At 40.4% G+C, this 12,919-nt stretch overlaps 1 protein-coding gene across 3 annotated transcripts; it reads right to left on the reverse strand.

Annotated features, from left to right (window-relative positions):
• Positions 1 to 655: 655 nt before the first annotated feature.
• On the reverse strand, positions 656 to 10,039 carry eno1a (enolase 1a, (alpha)). 3 transcript variants are annotated; one of them, XM_023427472.2, is made up of 12 exons: positions 9,903 to 10,039; positions 7,487 to 7,581; positions 5,376 to 5,471; positions 5,161 to 5,219; positions 4,299 to 4,368; positions 3,450 to 3,583; positions 3,092 to 3,314; positions 2,467 to 2,664; positions 1,744 to 1,945; positions 1,516 to 1,624; positions 1,337 to 1,395; positions 656 to 1,171 (listed from the first exon to the last, which is right to left on the reverse strand). In XM_023427472.2, exons 2-12 carry the CDS (start codon positions 7,569 to 7,571, stop codon positions 1,108 to 1,110), a joined length of 1,299 nt encoding a protein of 432 aa, XP_023283240.1. In that variant the 5' UTR covers positions 7,572 to 7,581; positions 9,903 to 10,039; the 3' UTR covers positions 656 to 1,107. The 3 variants fall into 3 exon arrangements, with proteins under 3 accessions (XP_023283240.1, XP_087035733.1, XP_023283239.1); XM_087179607.1 differs by lacking the exon at positions 9,903 to 10,039 and adding an exon at positions 7,670 to 7,802; XM_023427471.2 differs by lacking the exons at positions 5,161 to 5,219; positions 9,903 to 10,039 and adding an exon at positions 4,785 to 4,843.
• Positions 10,040 to 12,919: the final 2,880 nt, after the last annotated feature.

A 12,919-nucleotide genomic window follows, 5' to 3' on the forward strand; every position in this document is an offset into this window, starting at 1 on the left:
CTGAGTGAGGACTTTCCAGATTCTGTAATATGTAGTATATTGTGTCTTTGTACCAATGATTTGTAATACATCTCCTTGGTGACGGCTAAACAATGGAGGCAGGTTCAGACAGGGCTCACACAAAGTGAATTGGCGTGGCACAGACCCAGCTGGCAATCCCCTCTGGTACCATTCCACTGGTGAATAGACCTTCATTTATCTTGGCAGGGCTCAGTACAAAAAGAGCTTGCATGGAGCTCCTGGATTCTTTTACCCAGGGGAGGGACAGAAACGGCATCCCAGAGCACAGAGCTCATGTTTCTGCCTCTCTGTGGCACTCAGATTACATCACACACTTCAAACAGACAGGAGCAGGAACTGAGGAGGACCCCCCTTTACTGCAGATACTCTCACTTTACCTGCAAGAAAGCTTTCAATTATTTGTGAATAGAACTTTGTTTAAGTTGACTGTAAAATTTATGAGCTGCAGTGAGCAAATGGAAGTATTAAATTAGAGTATTAGAGTTGTTTTCTTTGTTTTGTCCCATGGGTCTTGTTACTGATTAAATTAAAAACCTTTAACTTGATATGGGAATTGTAACATTATAAGAATTAAAGTACACATAATTGAAGTTTCAGCATGAGAACATGAGGATGAAAAGAAATCACAAAACACTTCAAACTATATTGTTTATTACATATTTCTGCCAACGCTTACAGCAACACGAGACCTTGTCAGATGCGACAGATTGCACATACAGTACTCTTACCACTGCTCGAGGCAGAGCCATACTAAAGTTACAGTAGCTCAAATACTCAGTAGAGGACCAAAAATTACAACAACTCACAAGAAGCTAAAGAAAAATCTCTCACACAGTTATACGGACACAAACATAGGGGCCGACACTAATCAGGAGCTAAAGCATAGTTTTAGGATGAACTGAACTGTGGTTGTACTAAGACGTACTGCAGCTTCTCCACGCCACAGACCACAGACTTGGACCTTGGATTTCAGTGGTGTTTTTCTCCATCTTCTCTCCAGACAGGGCAGGCGACCTAGCGTGGCGTATATGTGTGGGGGTTATTTATGAGCAATGAACACACAGAGGCCCGTGGAACAAGACCTGCTCAGATGGGGTGCCTGAAGTTCTGGCCAGCAAAACGGGCCTTGTCGCCGAGCTCCTCTTCAATCCTGAGAAATAGTGATGACAGTTTGTTAAGGCGGATTGATCTATAGCCCAAGAATACCTGCAATATTGTGCCTTTAAGGAGCAAGGTTACACAACTCCCAATTTCTGTGTGACCAAGCTTTTATTTAGCCATAATAAGTATGCATATGTTTTTGGACTGGACCTACCTGAGCAACTGGTTGTACTTGGCCAAGCGCTCGGATCGGCAGGGTGCACCTGTCTTGATCTGGAGAAGAGAATAAATGACATATAAGGCCAAATCTGTGATGTACAAGCTACACCTGTGGTAAGATTTGCATTGTCAAGCCAATTAACTTTTTAAAAATTATTTGTCAGTTAAGTTTACCTGTCCAGTGCAGAGACCGACCACCAGGTCAGCAATGAAGGTATCCTCTGTCTCTCCGGAGCGATGGCTGACCATCACACCCCAGCCGCTACTCTGGGCCATCTTGCAGCTAAAAGAAGAGACACATGTAACCCCTGTGAGTCAGGTGACACTTTATTTACTACTTTTATTTTCTTGGATTTTGGCAACAAATGTGTTCACACTGCTTCGACTGTTGTGTACACTCACGCCTGCAGGGACTCTGTGACAGAGCCAATCTGGTTGACTTTGAGCAGCAGGCAGTTGCAGGCCTTTTCAGTCACGCCCTTGGCGATGCGTTTGGGGTTGGTGACAGTGAGGTCATCACCCACCACCTGGATACTGGTGCTGGCAGTGAATTTGGACCATCCCTCCCAGTCATCCTGGTCAAAGGGGTCCTCAATGGACACAACTGTTAGGATAGATAGAAGGAAAGCGCGATGTTAACAACAGTTCATAAATAAAACACATCAGAGCTGTTTAAGAAACCTTAAATCTTGAATAACTGATTTTCCTGGCCACTTGGGGGCAGCAGAAACAAGCTGCTAAGTACTCCACAATGTTCACCAGCTACCTGCTAACTGTGACATAAGTGTACAGTGGATTTTTAGAGGGTTTTTTTGCTGAAAACAGCATCCTGCTGTAACCAAAAAGGTACATTAAATTTCCGGACATGCACAGCATATGCACATATGGTTCTGTTTATGCTATACTGGCTGTATGGCATAACAGATCACGATTTATGTAAGATAAAGTAACTTGCCAATACTGTAGTCCGGTTACTTGAGTCTGTCCTTCATGCTTTGCCTTTATCCTGCTATACTAAATGGATGTCTATAATATCTTGAAATCTTTGCCTCTTGGGGAGCAGCAACCGTGGACTGAAAGAGAGTTTTCAGGCTGTAAATTAAATACTAAGTGTTAAAAACCCACCAGGGTAATCTTTGACAAAGCTCCTGTAGAGGTCAGCCAGCTTGTCAGAGGAAATGTAGCGGCTAGGGTCATCAGGAGACTTGAAGTCCAGGTCGTACTTTCCACCTTTGTAGAATTCTGAGGCGGCCACATCCATGCCAATAACAATCTTATCAGTGTAGCCGGCCTTAGCGATGGCATTCTTCAGCAGCTCCAGAGCTGAAACAAAAACAGCATGCTACAGTAAAAATGTGACCAATGATGTTGCTAATAAAATCAAAACATTCATTTTTGAATGAGTCACCTCTGAAGACTCTGCTTCACTGGGGCATTTGCCACATCAGCACCTTGACCTGACACTGGAGTCAGAGGCTGGCAGTCAATGCACTCAGTACTGAGCTGAGGCCTTAATTTAGAAACCATATGTCAGCCCAAGAGTGAAATGATAAGTAAAGTACAACCCTGGGAAGGCCTAAGAATGCACTGCTTTCAAGACACTCCCTTTAGACTAGTCAAGAACACAGTAACAACTTTCGATGATCACCTCCTAAATGTTTCATAAAATAACAATTGATTTGTACGGCTGGATCTTTACTCTGTTGGCTTGTAATGAGACTCTTGTGGCTTTCTGTGTGTTTGCTCTCACCTTCCTTGTTCTCCAGGATGTTGGGGGCGAAGCCTCCTTCGTCCCCTACATTGGTGGCGTCCTTGCCGTATTTCTCCTTGATGACATTCTTCAGGTTGTGGTAGACCTCAGCACCAATACGCATGGCTTCCTTGAAGCTGCTTGCTCCCACAGGCAGGATCATGAACTCCTGCATGGCCAGCTTGTTGCCTGCATGAGAGCCACCATTGATGACGTTGAAAGCCTGAAGAGAAATGGAGAGGATCCACTTTCAGCTTAATGGAATCACAACTGGATATAATTATCAAACGTTAATGGTACATGTCTGTTAGGCCTATTAGCATTAAGAGCCTGTAAAAAGCCTGTGCTACATGCTCACAGGGACTGGGAGGATGACTTCAGGGTTGCCAGCCAGGTCAGCAATGTGGCGGTAGAGGGGGACACCCTTCTCTGCTGCACCAGCCTTGCACACAGCCAGGGAGACGCCCAGGATGGCATTAGCACCAAACTTAGCTAAGGGAGGACAGACACAAATATTTCAATACATTGTCTGTTGTACTTTCAAGACTATATTTATGAAATATTATTGTCCTAGATGTCTATATTGTTCATTGTATAATATTTCCTGTGCAAAAAAAAAAAAACACAATGTATGAGCACTTGTTGATGTTTTTGTGTGTATTTGTAATAATAGTTCCTGATGTCATTATTTCAAAATAACATCTTTATTAACTCCCATGAATGTTGAAAATACAACTCAGTGTCCAAAATCTCTCCCTCTCTTCATTCATTCACTGCCTGCTGTATAACAGACACTCCCTGGTTTACTCTGGAGTGAGCAGTGAACCGGCATTAATGACACTTATTGATCATTGTCATTTGATAACAACACTTGATGTAGAGTTGTGTCATTGTGGGATTATTAACAGAAAGTGTACTGTACATACTGTGGACACATTTTTATTGGATAGATTTCACAATATAATGGCAGAGGATAAACATATGGATAGATTTCAATTTGTTATTTAATATTGCAATATCAACATATATCAAGATATGGTGCATTTTCTGGAGATACTTGGAAAATACTGCCATAAAACAGTTCTGTTCACTGTACTTGCAACATACTGACTCATGTTGTCAGTAAACTGAATTTTATAAATCTTGGATCACAAACATCTGCACTGATATTGCCAAGAGAGTTACAGAACATAAAGTAGTATCTTACACTTGTTTTCTGTGCCATCCATGTCCAGCATCAGCTTGTCAATCTTCTCCTGCTCCGTAACACTCACATCCTGGATTAGACATAATATCATATGTTATACTATACATTTAGAGTTAAAAGACTAATTAGGTTTAATCTTAACTCATTAGTTCAGAAGAACACACTCCAATAACGTTAGAGTAATCACAGCATCTCAGAACTATACCACTGAAGTTCTGCTAATGCAATGGTTTTTAGATACTTTAGGTGTATCACGTTAATAAATGCAAAGACTTAAAAATGAGGTTGATGTAAAATACTCAGACAAAGGAACAACAAACAGCTGCTCAACATGTCACTTCTATGCAGTTTCTTACCACTTGTTCTTAAAAAGTTAGTCATTTGGAGACTTTCTGTACTGCTGCCAATGTTACTAATATTTTTACATGAATTCTACTGAAATTAAACATTTAACTGTAATATTAGTCAAACAATAAATGGTCCTACCTTGCTAACCAGTGCAGGTGCAATTGTTTTATTGATATGCTCAACAGCTTTTGAGACACCTGCAAGGGACAAGCAGACCATGACTGACCCAGACAGAAGACGACCATGCAGCGCAGGCGAGACAGATGACCACAGCGCACCCCCTCCAATCTTATGACTTTGTCATTTTGAAAGATAAAATATTATTTTGCAATCATGATGAGGACTGTGATAAGTTATCTGGTATAATCTATGATTGTGCTCTTTATTAGTTTTTTCTTTTTTGATCTGTGAACATCTGTTAATGCCTGCAATGGTTAGTTTCCAAAGGCAAACCCATGCTGCTGTGCACAGCAATAAGTAAAAGAGTCATCCTGTTATTCCACACGTTATTTACCTGGTTACACAATGCAGGAGCCAAGAATTCATTTATATATTTAACTGCTCTTTTGACTCCTAACAGAAGGAGGAGAAATGGAGGAACCAGAAATGAAGAAGTGCGAGATGAGGACAGACAACAGAAAGTATAATAGTGAGGAAAAGACATTAAAGAGATGAGCAGAACAGAAGTAACCAGATAGTTTAAATGGGGGATCGAGGAAGATGCCTTACCTTTGCCCATGTAGCGTGTTTTGTCATTGTCGCGGAGCTCCAGAGCCTCATAGATGCCTGTGGAAGCACCACTGGGTACTGCAGCTCTGAAAAGACCTTGGAGACACAGAGGACGTTTCGCAATCGTCATTTCCTAAAGTGCTGTGTCATGTCCAAGAAAGACAGCAAAGGACTGACTGCAGTATGATGAATGTTCCAATCCAATTTTACTATATAAAGCTTTATCATGACAACCAACTCTCTGACTTTTGTGTGTGACTTTTTACGATGTGCCATTTATACAGCACAGATTCTGAGGACAAGAACATGTTTGTCAGGACTTGAGTGTAGGAGGGGATGCTTGGTATTCAAAGGAGCGCCAACAAGTAAAATTCAGTCTGGGTTCTAAGTCTTCCCCTGCCTCTGTAATGTTGTCGATTGTTTCTCTGTTCGGCGGAGAAATGAAGCATGTGAGGAGGAAGTTGTCCTGGCGGTGCTGCAGAAGGCTGTGATGTAACAGGGGAAGACAGGCTGCCAACTGCGCATGTGCAGTGCAACTGTGGAAGGATGCCAAGCCCCGCCCATTCATAAGAGGACCTCCATTTTGGATTCACCCAAGCAAAGAAAAATTTGGGATGAGCAAAAATCTATTCACTTTGCTCAGTGGACCGGCAGGGATGGTGCGAGTCTGGAGGGATTAAGGACAGGAGGACAGAGCTGCTGTCTCGGTCGTGAGCTCAGGCTTAACACATCATCTGCATCAAGAAGTGCAGCAGGGGGATGCTGGTATCAGCCCATCAGGCTATAAACTGAGATGTAGAGCTATCACATTATATCTGCTTTATATTTTACCTGGATAAATATAATCAGAAGAGTCATCAGTAGTATGAATTTACTGAGATTGAATCCACAAATATACAGTAAAATAAATTTCTATTTTGTGCCAATAACCCCACTATGCAGAGGATGTTACAATAAGAGTGAATATAAATGTCTCTCTAGATTAATAGACCTACTGAAATGACATCATTCTTACAACGAGCAAAGGAGGTTTTCTAGTATGCCCATGATCGCGAGGCAAGCTGGTTACATAACACAGCTAAACACATTACAGTTACTATGACAGACGCGCTCTGTGTGCCGCACTCGCTTTGGTCTGTGCTGTTAATGATGCCAAAACATTCCTGGTGGACTTAAAAGGGAATCTTGTCCAAAAAAGGAATGAAGGTGCTATTTACAGTAAACTGGAGCACTTAGCAACCCTCCCAAACCAGGGCTGTAGAACAGAGCAGTCAATTTCCAACCAGTGTGTTAAAGGCAGTCTAGCCTGTCCCACTCGCTTCCATGTCAATGGTCATTCAGGTTGCTTCATTAACATTCTCAGAACATTTCATTGGGTTGAGCTGTTCCTTTGTTTTAGCTCTCAGAACAGAGCAGCTTGGCAAAAAACTTTCAGTCCAGCCATTAGTTAATTGAATAAGCCGATCTCAACTATACTTTCTCAAAGCTATTACGTGCTAAACAGTGCAGCGTTCAGATGCTTTATGACCTGCAGCTTCAGCATGTAATCTAGTTTACAGTTAGGTGAGGGAAGGATACTGTAGATTAAATGTATGTGTCATCTCTACCTTGCATGCAATATCTCATCTCAATCTCACTGGTTTGCTAGCGGTACCTACTGTATGAGCTATTAGTGCTCCTGAACAAGAGCCATTACAGTAACAGAATGCTGGAGAGGCAGTGTGATATTACAGGAGCTATTTTCACACATTAACCATCTGATCTGATCCACTGGGCCTGAAGTTCACAACAGAGCAGCCACACTGGCTTAACCATCATAATCTACTATTTAACTGGTTTTCACCAGCTATGTTATTTGGTAAGAAACGTAAAAGATAATAACTTATGAAACAAATATGTTCTTAAAGCAGCATTACATATACTGAGCAGTAATTGCAAGTTTTATCCTTTTATGCCAAGTTATGGATGACTTTGAATTACCTGTAAAACATACAGTAAAGTGTGATTTGTAACAAAGGTGTTCTGTAGTTGGCTAGCTAGTTGTTCCATCCTCGACCAAAATTCCTAAACTTAAACAGAACATAAAAACATATATATTAGCCATACAGTACCTTTCTTGGTGTAGAGATCAACCTCCACAGTGGGGTTGCCACGGGAGTCAAAAATCTCACGGGCGTGGATCTTCAGGATGGACATGGTTCTGGATCTGCAGATGAAACGACAGGAAAAAGACATCGGTATAGTGTTGTTCCACAAGCCAAGCAGACAGACACTGTCACTGCACTGTTACTTACTGAATTAAAGCTTTGAGCCAAAACAGTGACTGGGCAAAAATTGAAATGCTCAATGACAAAGTTGGAACAAAACGTAATCTAATTTATGGCTGGAGTTTGGAGACAGAGCAATAAACCATCTCATGCATTCTCTAATTGAAGATATATATGTATTGGTCGCGCACACCACCTGAACCAAGTGATGTGGGGTGGCCAGGATTGCAGAGATATAAGTCACAGAAAGGCGTGGCTTATGCAGCAAAAAAAAATCTGTGCATGTCCCTTCAGTTTACTTAATTTATCAGATTACAAAACAGCATTGCAAAATGCTTGCAAAACAGAGTTGAGAGCACTACTGTCAAACAGTTAAGCAAGAACTCTTGATAACAATAGTGAAAAGACACCCTAAGAAATGATAAATGAACGGCTTGTCACAATGCATGTTTGACCTCTTTTTGTCCAACTATCACTGCACTCTTGTGTGTTGCAGGATTCGGAAGTGGTCTAATCTCATGAACCCTTCGTTATCTCTCCAAATTCCAGTAGTGGAGGTCAGAGAAGGTTTTAAGCTAGACAGTCTGACCATGATGCCCACTGTGCTATTGATTTTCATTTGTTTTATCCAACTTGCCCTGAGTCCATGGACTAACACACTCATCTACCCACTCTAAATGCATGAGTGACCTTGAGTACAGTCTCCAAAGTTAAGCTAGAGTGTAACTACATTAGAACTAATGGAAAATTCTTTGTCCTTAAAAGTCTGTGTGGAAACTTGCCCATGGCTACACCCAAGAGGCAAAATCACTAAAACATGTATTTGTGTTTTAGTGAGTTTGCCTCTGTTCTTTAGCTAAATGGAAATATTTTACTGGGGCTGTGTATCGGACCATAATACTTTTCTGTTGGTTGGTATAAACAAACTGTCAGTTTTATCATATTTTGTATGGTTTATACAGCATTTAAGAATTTTAGCCTCTTTAGTTAAAAAGGAAATGGAATGAAAATAGATTTTTATAGAAAACCATGTTAATATTTCTCAAAAGAAAGGTACCACTTTGGTATTGGAACCGCAAATTTAAAATGATAACCACTTCTACTGAACCCAAATAGATATATAGATTAGTTAATTTACCCATTAACAGGCAACTGTTTCGATAATTCAGTAATACCTATAGATATAGAAATGTCTGATGAAGATTTTAGGAGAACTTTAATATGTATTTTCACTATTTTCTGACATTTATAGTAAAAACTATTAATTGAGTCATGGTGAAAGTAATCCACAGGATAATCAGTAATGAAAATAATTTATTGCAGCCCTGGCATACACACTATATTTCTGTTGTGGATGTCTCACACACATATTTTTGCTGCCAGATTAATGTAACCATTGGAAAGCAAGGAGGAAACCTGGCAGCACAAAATGGCAGCCACAGATAAATAAATAATAAAGGATTGATACCTGATATGTTTTATGTGCATGTAAATTGGGATTAATCCCTTCTTGGCCTGCATAACAGTATAAAAGCATTTACTTTGTATTAACAATTAGATTCATAATTATGTATAATAACAATAATACATTTAAAACTACAGTAATAAACTTCTGAGTGACTGAGTTAAACCCACATACATCCTCTGGAGGTCTGTTAAAAAGAGATGACGAACCACCACTGAACACTGAAGCTCGTGTAATATCACTACATGCAGTACTTTTCCTTTATTCGCTGGACACACCCCCATGTCTGCTGCAAGCAACTGGTAGCTCCGTCACAGCCTGACCCTTGCATGTGTAAGCCTGTGACAGCGTCTGACAACTCATCACATCCTTTAAGTCTTAAAACGGTCCTTTAACAAATGGAAAAGACTGTCTGCTGGAAGTTGGAGTTGCAACTTGACGCCCTTTTTCCCCACACACTGCAGCTCTAAATGGAGAGACATCTCGCCAGCTGACGGCCTGGTTTAAAAATAGACGGGTGGGCTACAAACTACTCCATCCTGTAAATTATACAGCCATCAACTGAGGATTTAACTCACGCGTATAAAAATCTGAAACAAAGTATCACCAGCTAACACAAGGACAAGACTTTGACGTTGTCGTCGAGCATGAAAAACCCCATGTAAATATTTTCTAAAAGATGATAAATTGTTAATATGAATACAGACTGTCTTAAAATTGGCTCTATAAACCTTAACAGTTCTTGTCCTATCCAGAATCTGGAGATAAAAAGCAGAAAAAGGGAGTTAAAGTTACCTTTCCGGCCTAACTGTGTGCAAGGACGGTGCTGTGTCTCTCTCGTGCGGGCAGGCAGAGAAGGCGCTCGTGACGCCCCGGTGTCGATGATAAGTGAACGTAATCAGGAAGGACCGGGGCAATGGAGCAATGTCATTGGCTGGGGCTGATTCACGGAGCAGACGAGTGCGAGGAGGGATGCACGTTCGCCGTCGCGAGGAGTCACACACCTCGAGTTAGGACGATGAGGATGCGAATTTAGTATCCGAGCAGGAGCATCACTTGTATTAAACGCAGTATATAAATGTGCAGAGTACAATGGTGTTCTGCTTTTATTTACGGTGGATTATGGGAAATGTATTTTTTTGGTGGTGTGAGGATGACAAAGGCAGTATGCGGAAATATGACGCAGAGATGAGTACGTGCAGAGAGGCAGGCAGGATCTTCGATGCGGTGGTTCGTGCTTGGTCACATGTCACTGTTGGTCACGTTTTCTGGCACTGACTTTTCTTTTCCCATCTGAATTTTACTAAATTTGTGCCACTGGAGACGTGTCTGATTTTCTTATTAGATCTAATCCACAGTAAGCACAGCACTGATGTAATGGTTTTAGGCTATAAGATGTCGAGAGCCCCACTTCCACCAACTACAACAATAAAGTACAGCTTACATATTAATACATCAATAATAATGATACCTGCAGGATGTGTACTTTGACTTTTGATACTTTAAGTTCATTTTGTTGCCTTTTACTTGGAGTATATTTATACAGTGGTACTTTTACTGTAGGCTAGTTTTAGCCTTCTTACATTACCTTTTTTCACAGTATAAACAGTCATCTAAATGCTGTTGAAACAATGGTTATATGTAGGCCTAACCTAGACATCTAAAAACTTTCACTTTTCATCCAAATGTTCCCCAGTTTTAGTCTAAATCAGGACATCTTTTGTTTTGCATTATTATCAACACATTATTTCCCTGCATGCCTTTGTTTGTGTCATAGAATTCATACATGATGTTTGGAAGTGTTTTATTATTCCCACATAATATCTACACAGTAAAAATCACTGGTACCCAGCACCAATACAATACTGGGTTAACTTTAACCTGTACTCATGGGTAGAAGATAGTTAAACCTGAGACAGTGAATTGTAGGCCCAGTATTTTTTTCCATTCAGAATGAGAGATTGTCAGACTACTTGGATTTGCATGAGTACGTGCAACAGTTATGTTTTAAATACAGGGACTGCACCAGTAATTCATTTAGAGACTTTGATGAATCAGATCATGAGTGAATAGTGTGTTTCCCACAGACGTCTGACATCTCATTACTACAGGACATGGGTTTCATGCAGCTGCGCAGTACAGTGCAGCATCCATGGCAAATCAGAGCTGCTGGAGCTTAAGGGTGATGAAACCTTGCTGCAGTGACCTTGAGACTCTGTCAGTGTTACATCCAACTGCGCCATCTCCTGGCCGGATGCCCTCACTAAAAATGACACAACAACAAGTGCCTCCAGCTGACATTTCCAAGTAAGGATAGAGTCCATTATCAACACAAGGATAGAGGAGTTTATTGACTCCACATTATTCAAGAGGACCCCAGATTCTCAGTCACAGCCTAAACCCAAAAACACCCTCCATATTTTTGCAGTGGGTCCTCACATGATTAAACCTGTAATCTTCAACTGATGTGTAAATGTATCTCCTGAATGAGCCATACAGTCTATGATTAAAGCACAGATATAGTGTCAGCAATGGATGAACGTTCAAAGAATGAAGACAGCAAAACATAAACTTCATGTAGTCCATTCTGTGCTCAGAGGATTTGTTAAGAAACTATGATTGAAGGACAAACACTCAAACAAAACACTGACTACAGTAAAAGTAGCAATAAGAGACTATAAATTTTCATTTACCAGTAACTGTCCTGCATTCAAAATCTTACTTAAGTACAAGTACAGAAGTATGAGCAACAAATTGTACTTAACTGTACTGGGTCATTATTAGTGATTCATTGATATGTTAGCAGTATTTTGATATTTAGTTGGTTGAAAGGGAGCTATTTTACTTCATGTACTGTTGTTTAATACATCATATTTTGTGAACTGATTATGTTTTGTATATAAACATCTAATCTGCTGTCTAATCTCCAGCTGTTAGATAAATAAAATGTAATGCAGTAAAACGTACAATATATCACTCTGAAACATTGTGGAGTTGAAGTATAAAGTAACATAAAATGAAATGGAAAGTAAAGTAGAAAAATTCAAATTGTATCTAAGTGCAGCACTGAAGTAAATGTGTTACTTTCTGCTAAAAGATTAAGGAATAAAGTGGCCTTGACAAATGTGTTCATAAAATACGAGTTTTGTCACTGTTGGTCAGCCTGGAATATCAATTACAGGTATAGTAACAAATAAATTATTAATTGGTAGGTAGTTAAAGATCTTTTTTTGTCTTTTTAGCAGAGACCTTTTTAAATAGTAGACATTTTGACTTGTCATAAAAGCATATGTGTTACTCATAAGATTAATTACGGCTCTGTTCTCTTCAAATATCCCAGTAAACCATGACATGCACTATTTGTCAGCAAATTCACCCCCTGATACCTGCTGCTCTCTGTACAGCCCATTTATGGGCAGTGGATTTTGGAGGCACTGGCAGAAATCTAAGCTCTTATTCACAAGCTTTCCAATGAACTTGACCACAAACTGAACCTCACATAGCTGCACATTTTTGCCTCCCATCACGGCTTCTTTGAGCAGGAAGCAGGCCTGTTTGAAGCCTTTACAACCAATACGCTATGAGTACCTACATTTATTTGAAAGCGGCTGTACTGAGAAATAAGAGAAGGTGCTCAGTCTTCAAGCGCTCGTCCTGGAGAAGGTTAGTGGTTGATCATTAATAATGGTCATCAGGGTTAATGAATAATTCAAGTAGTATAAGCCATTCATAAGAACAACATTTATGTTTGTCATGTTGTGGAAAATACCCCTGGCTAGTGTTTAGGCCCAGCAGCAGGACACTTACGATCT

The sequence above is a fragment of the Seriola lalandi genome, unplaced genomic scaffold (assembly GCF_002814215.2).
Source record: "Seriola lalandi dorsalis isolate HSWRI2012SDOR001 ecotype SW California unplaced genomic scaffold, Sedor1 jcf7180002054861, whole genome shotgun sequence".
NCBI lineage: Eukaryota > Metazoa > Chordata > Actinopteri > Carangiformes > Carangidae > Seriola > Seriola lalandi.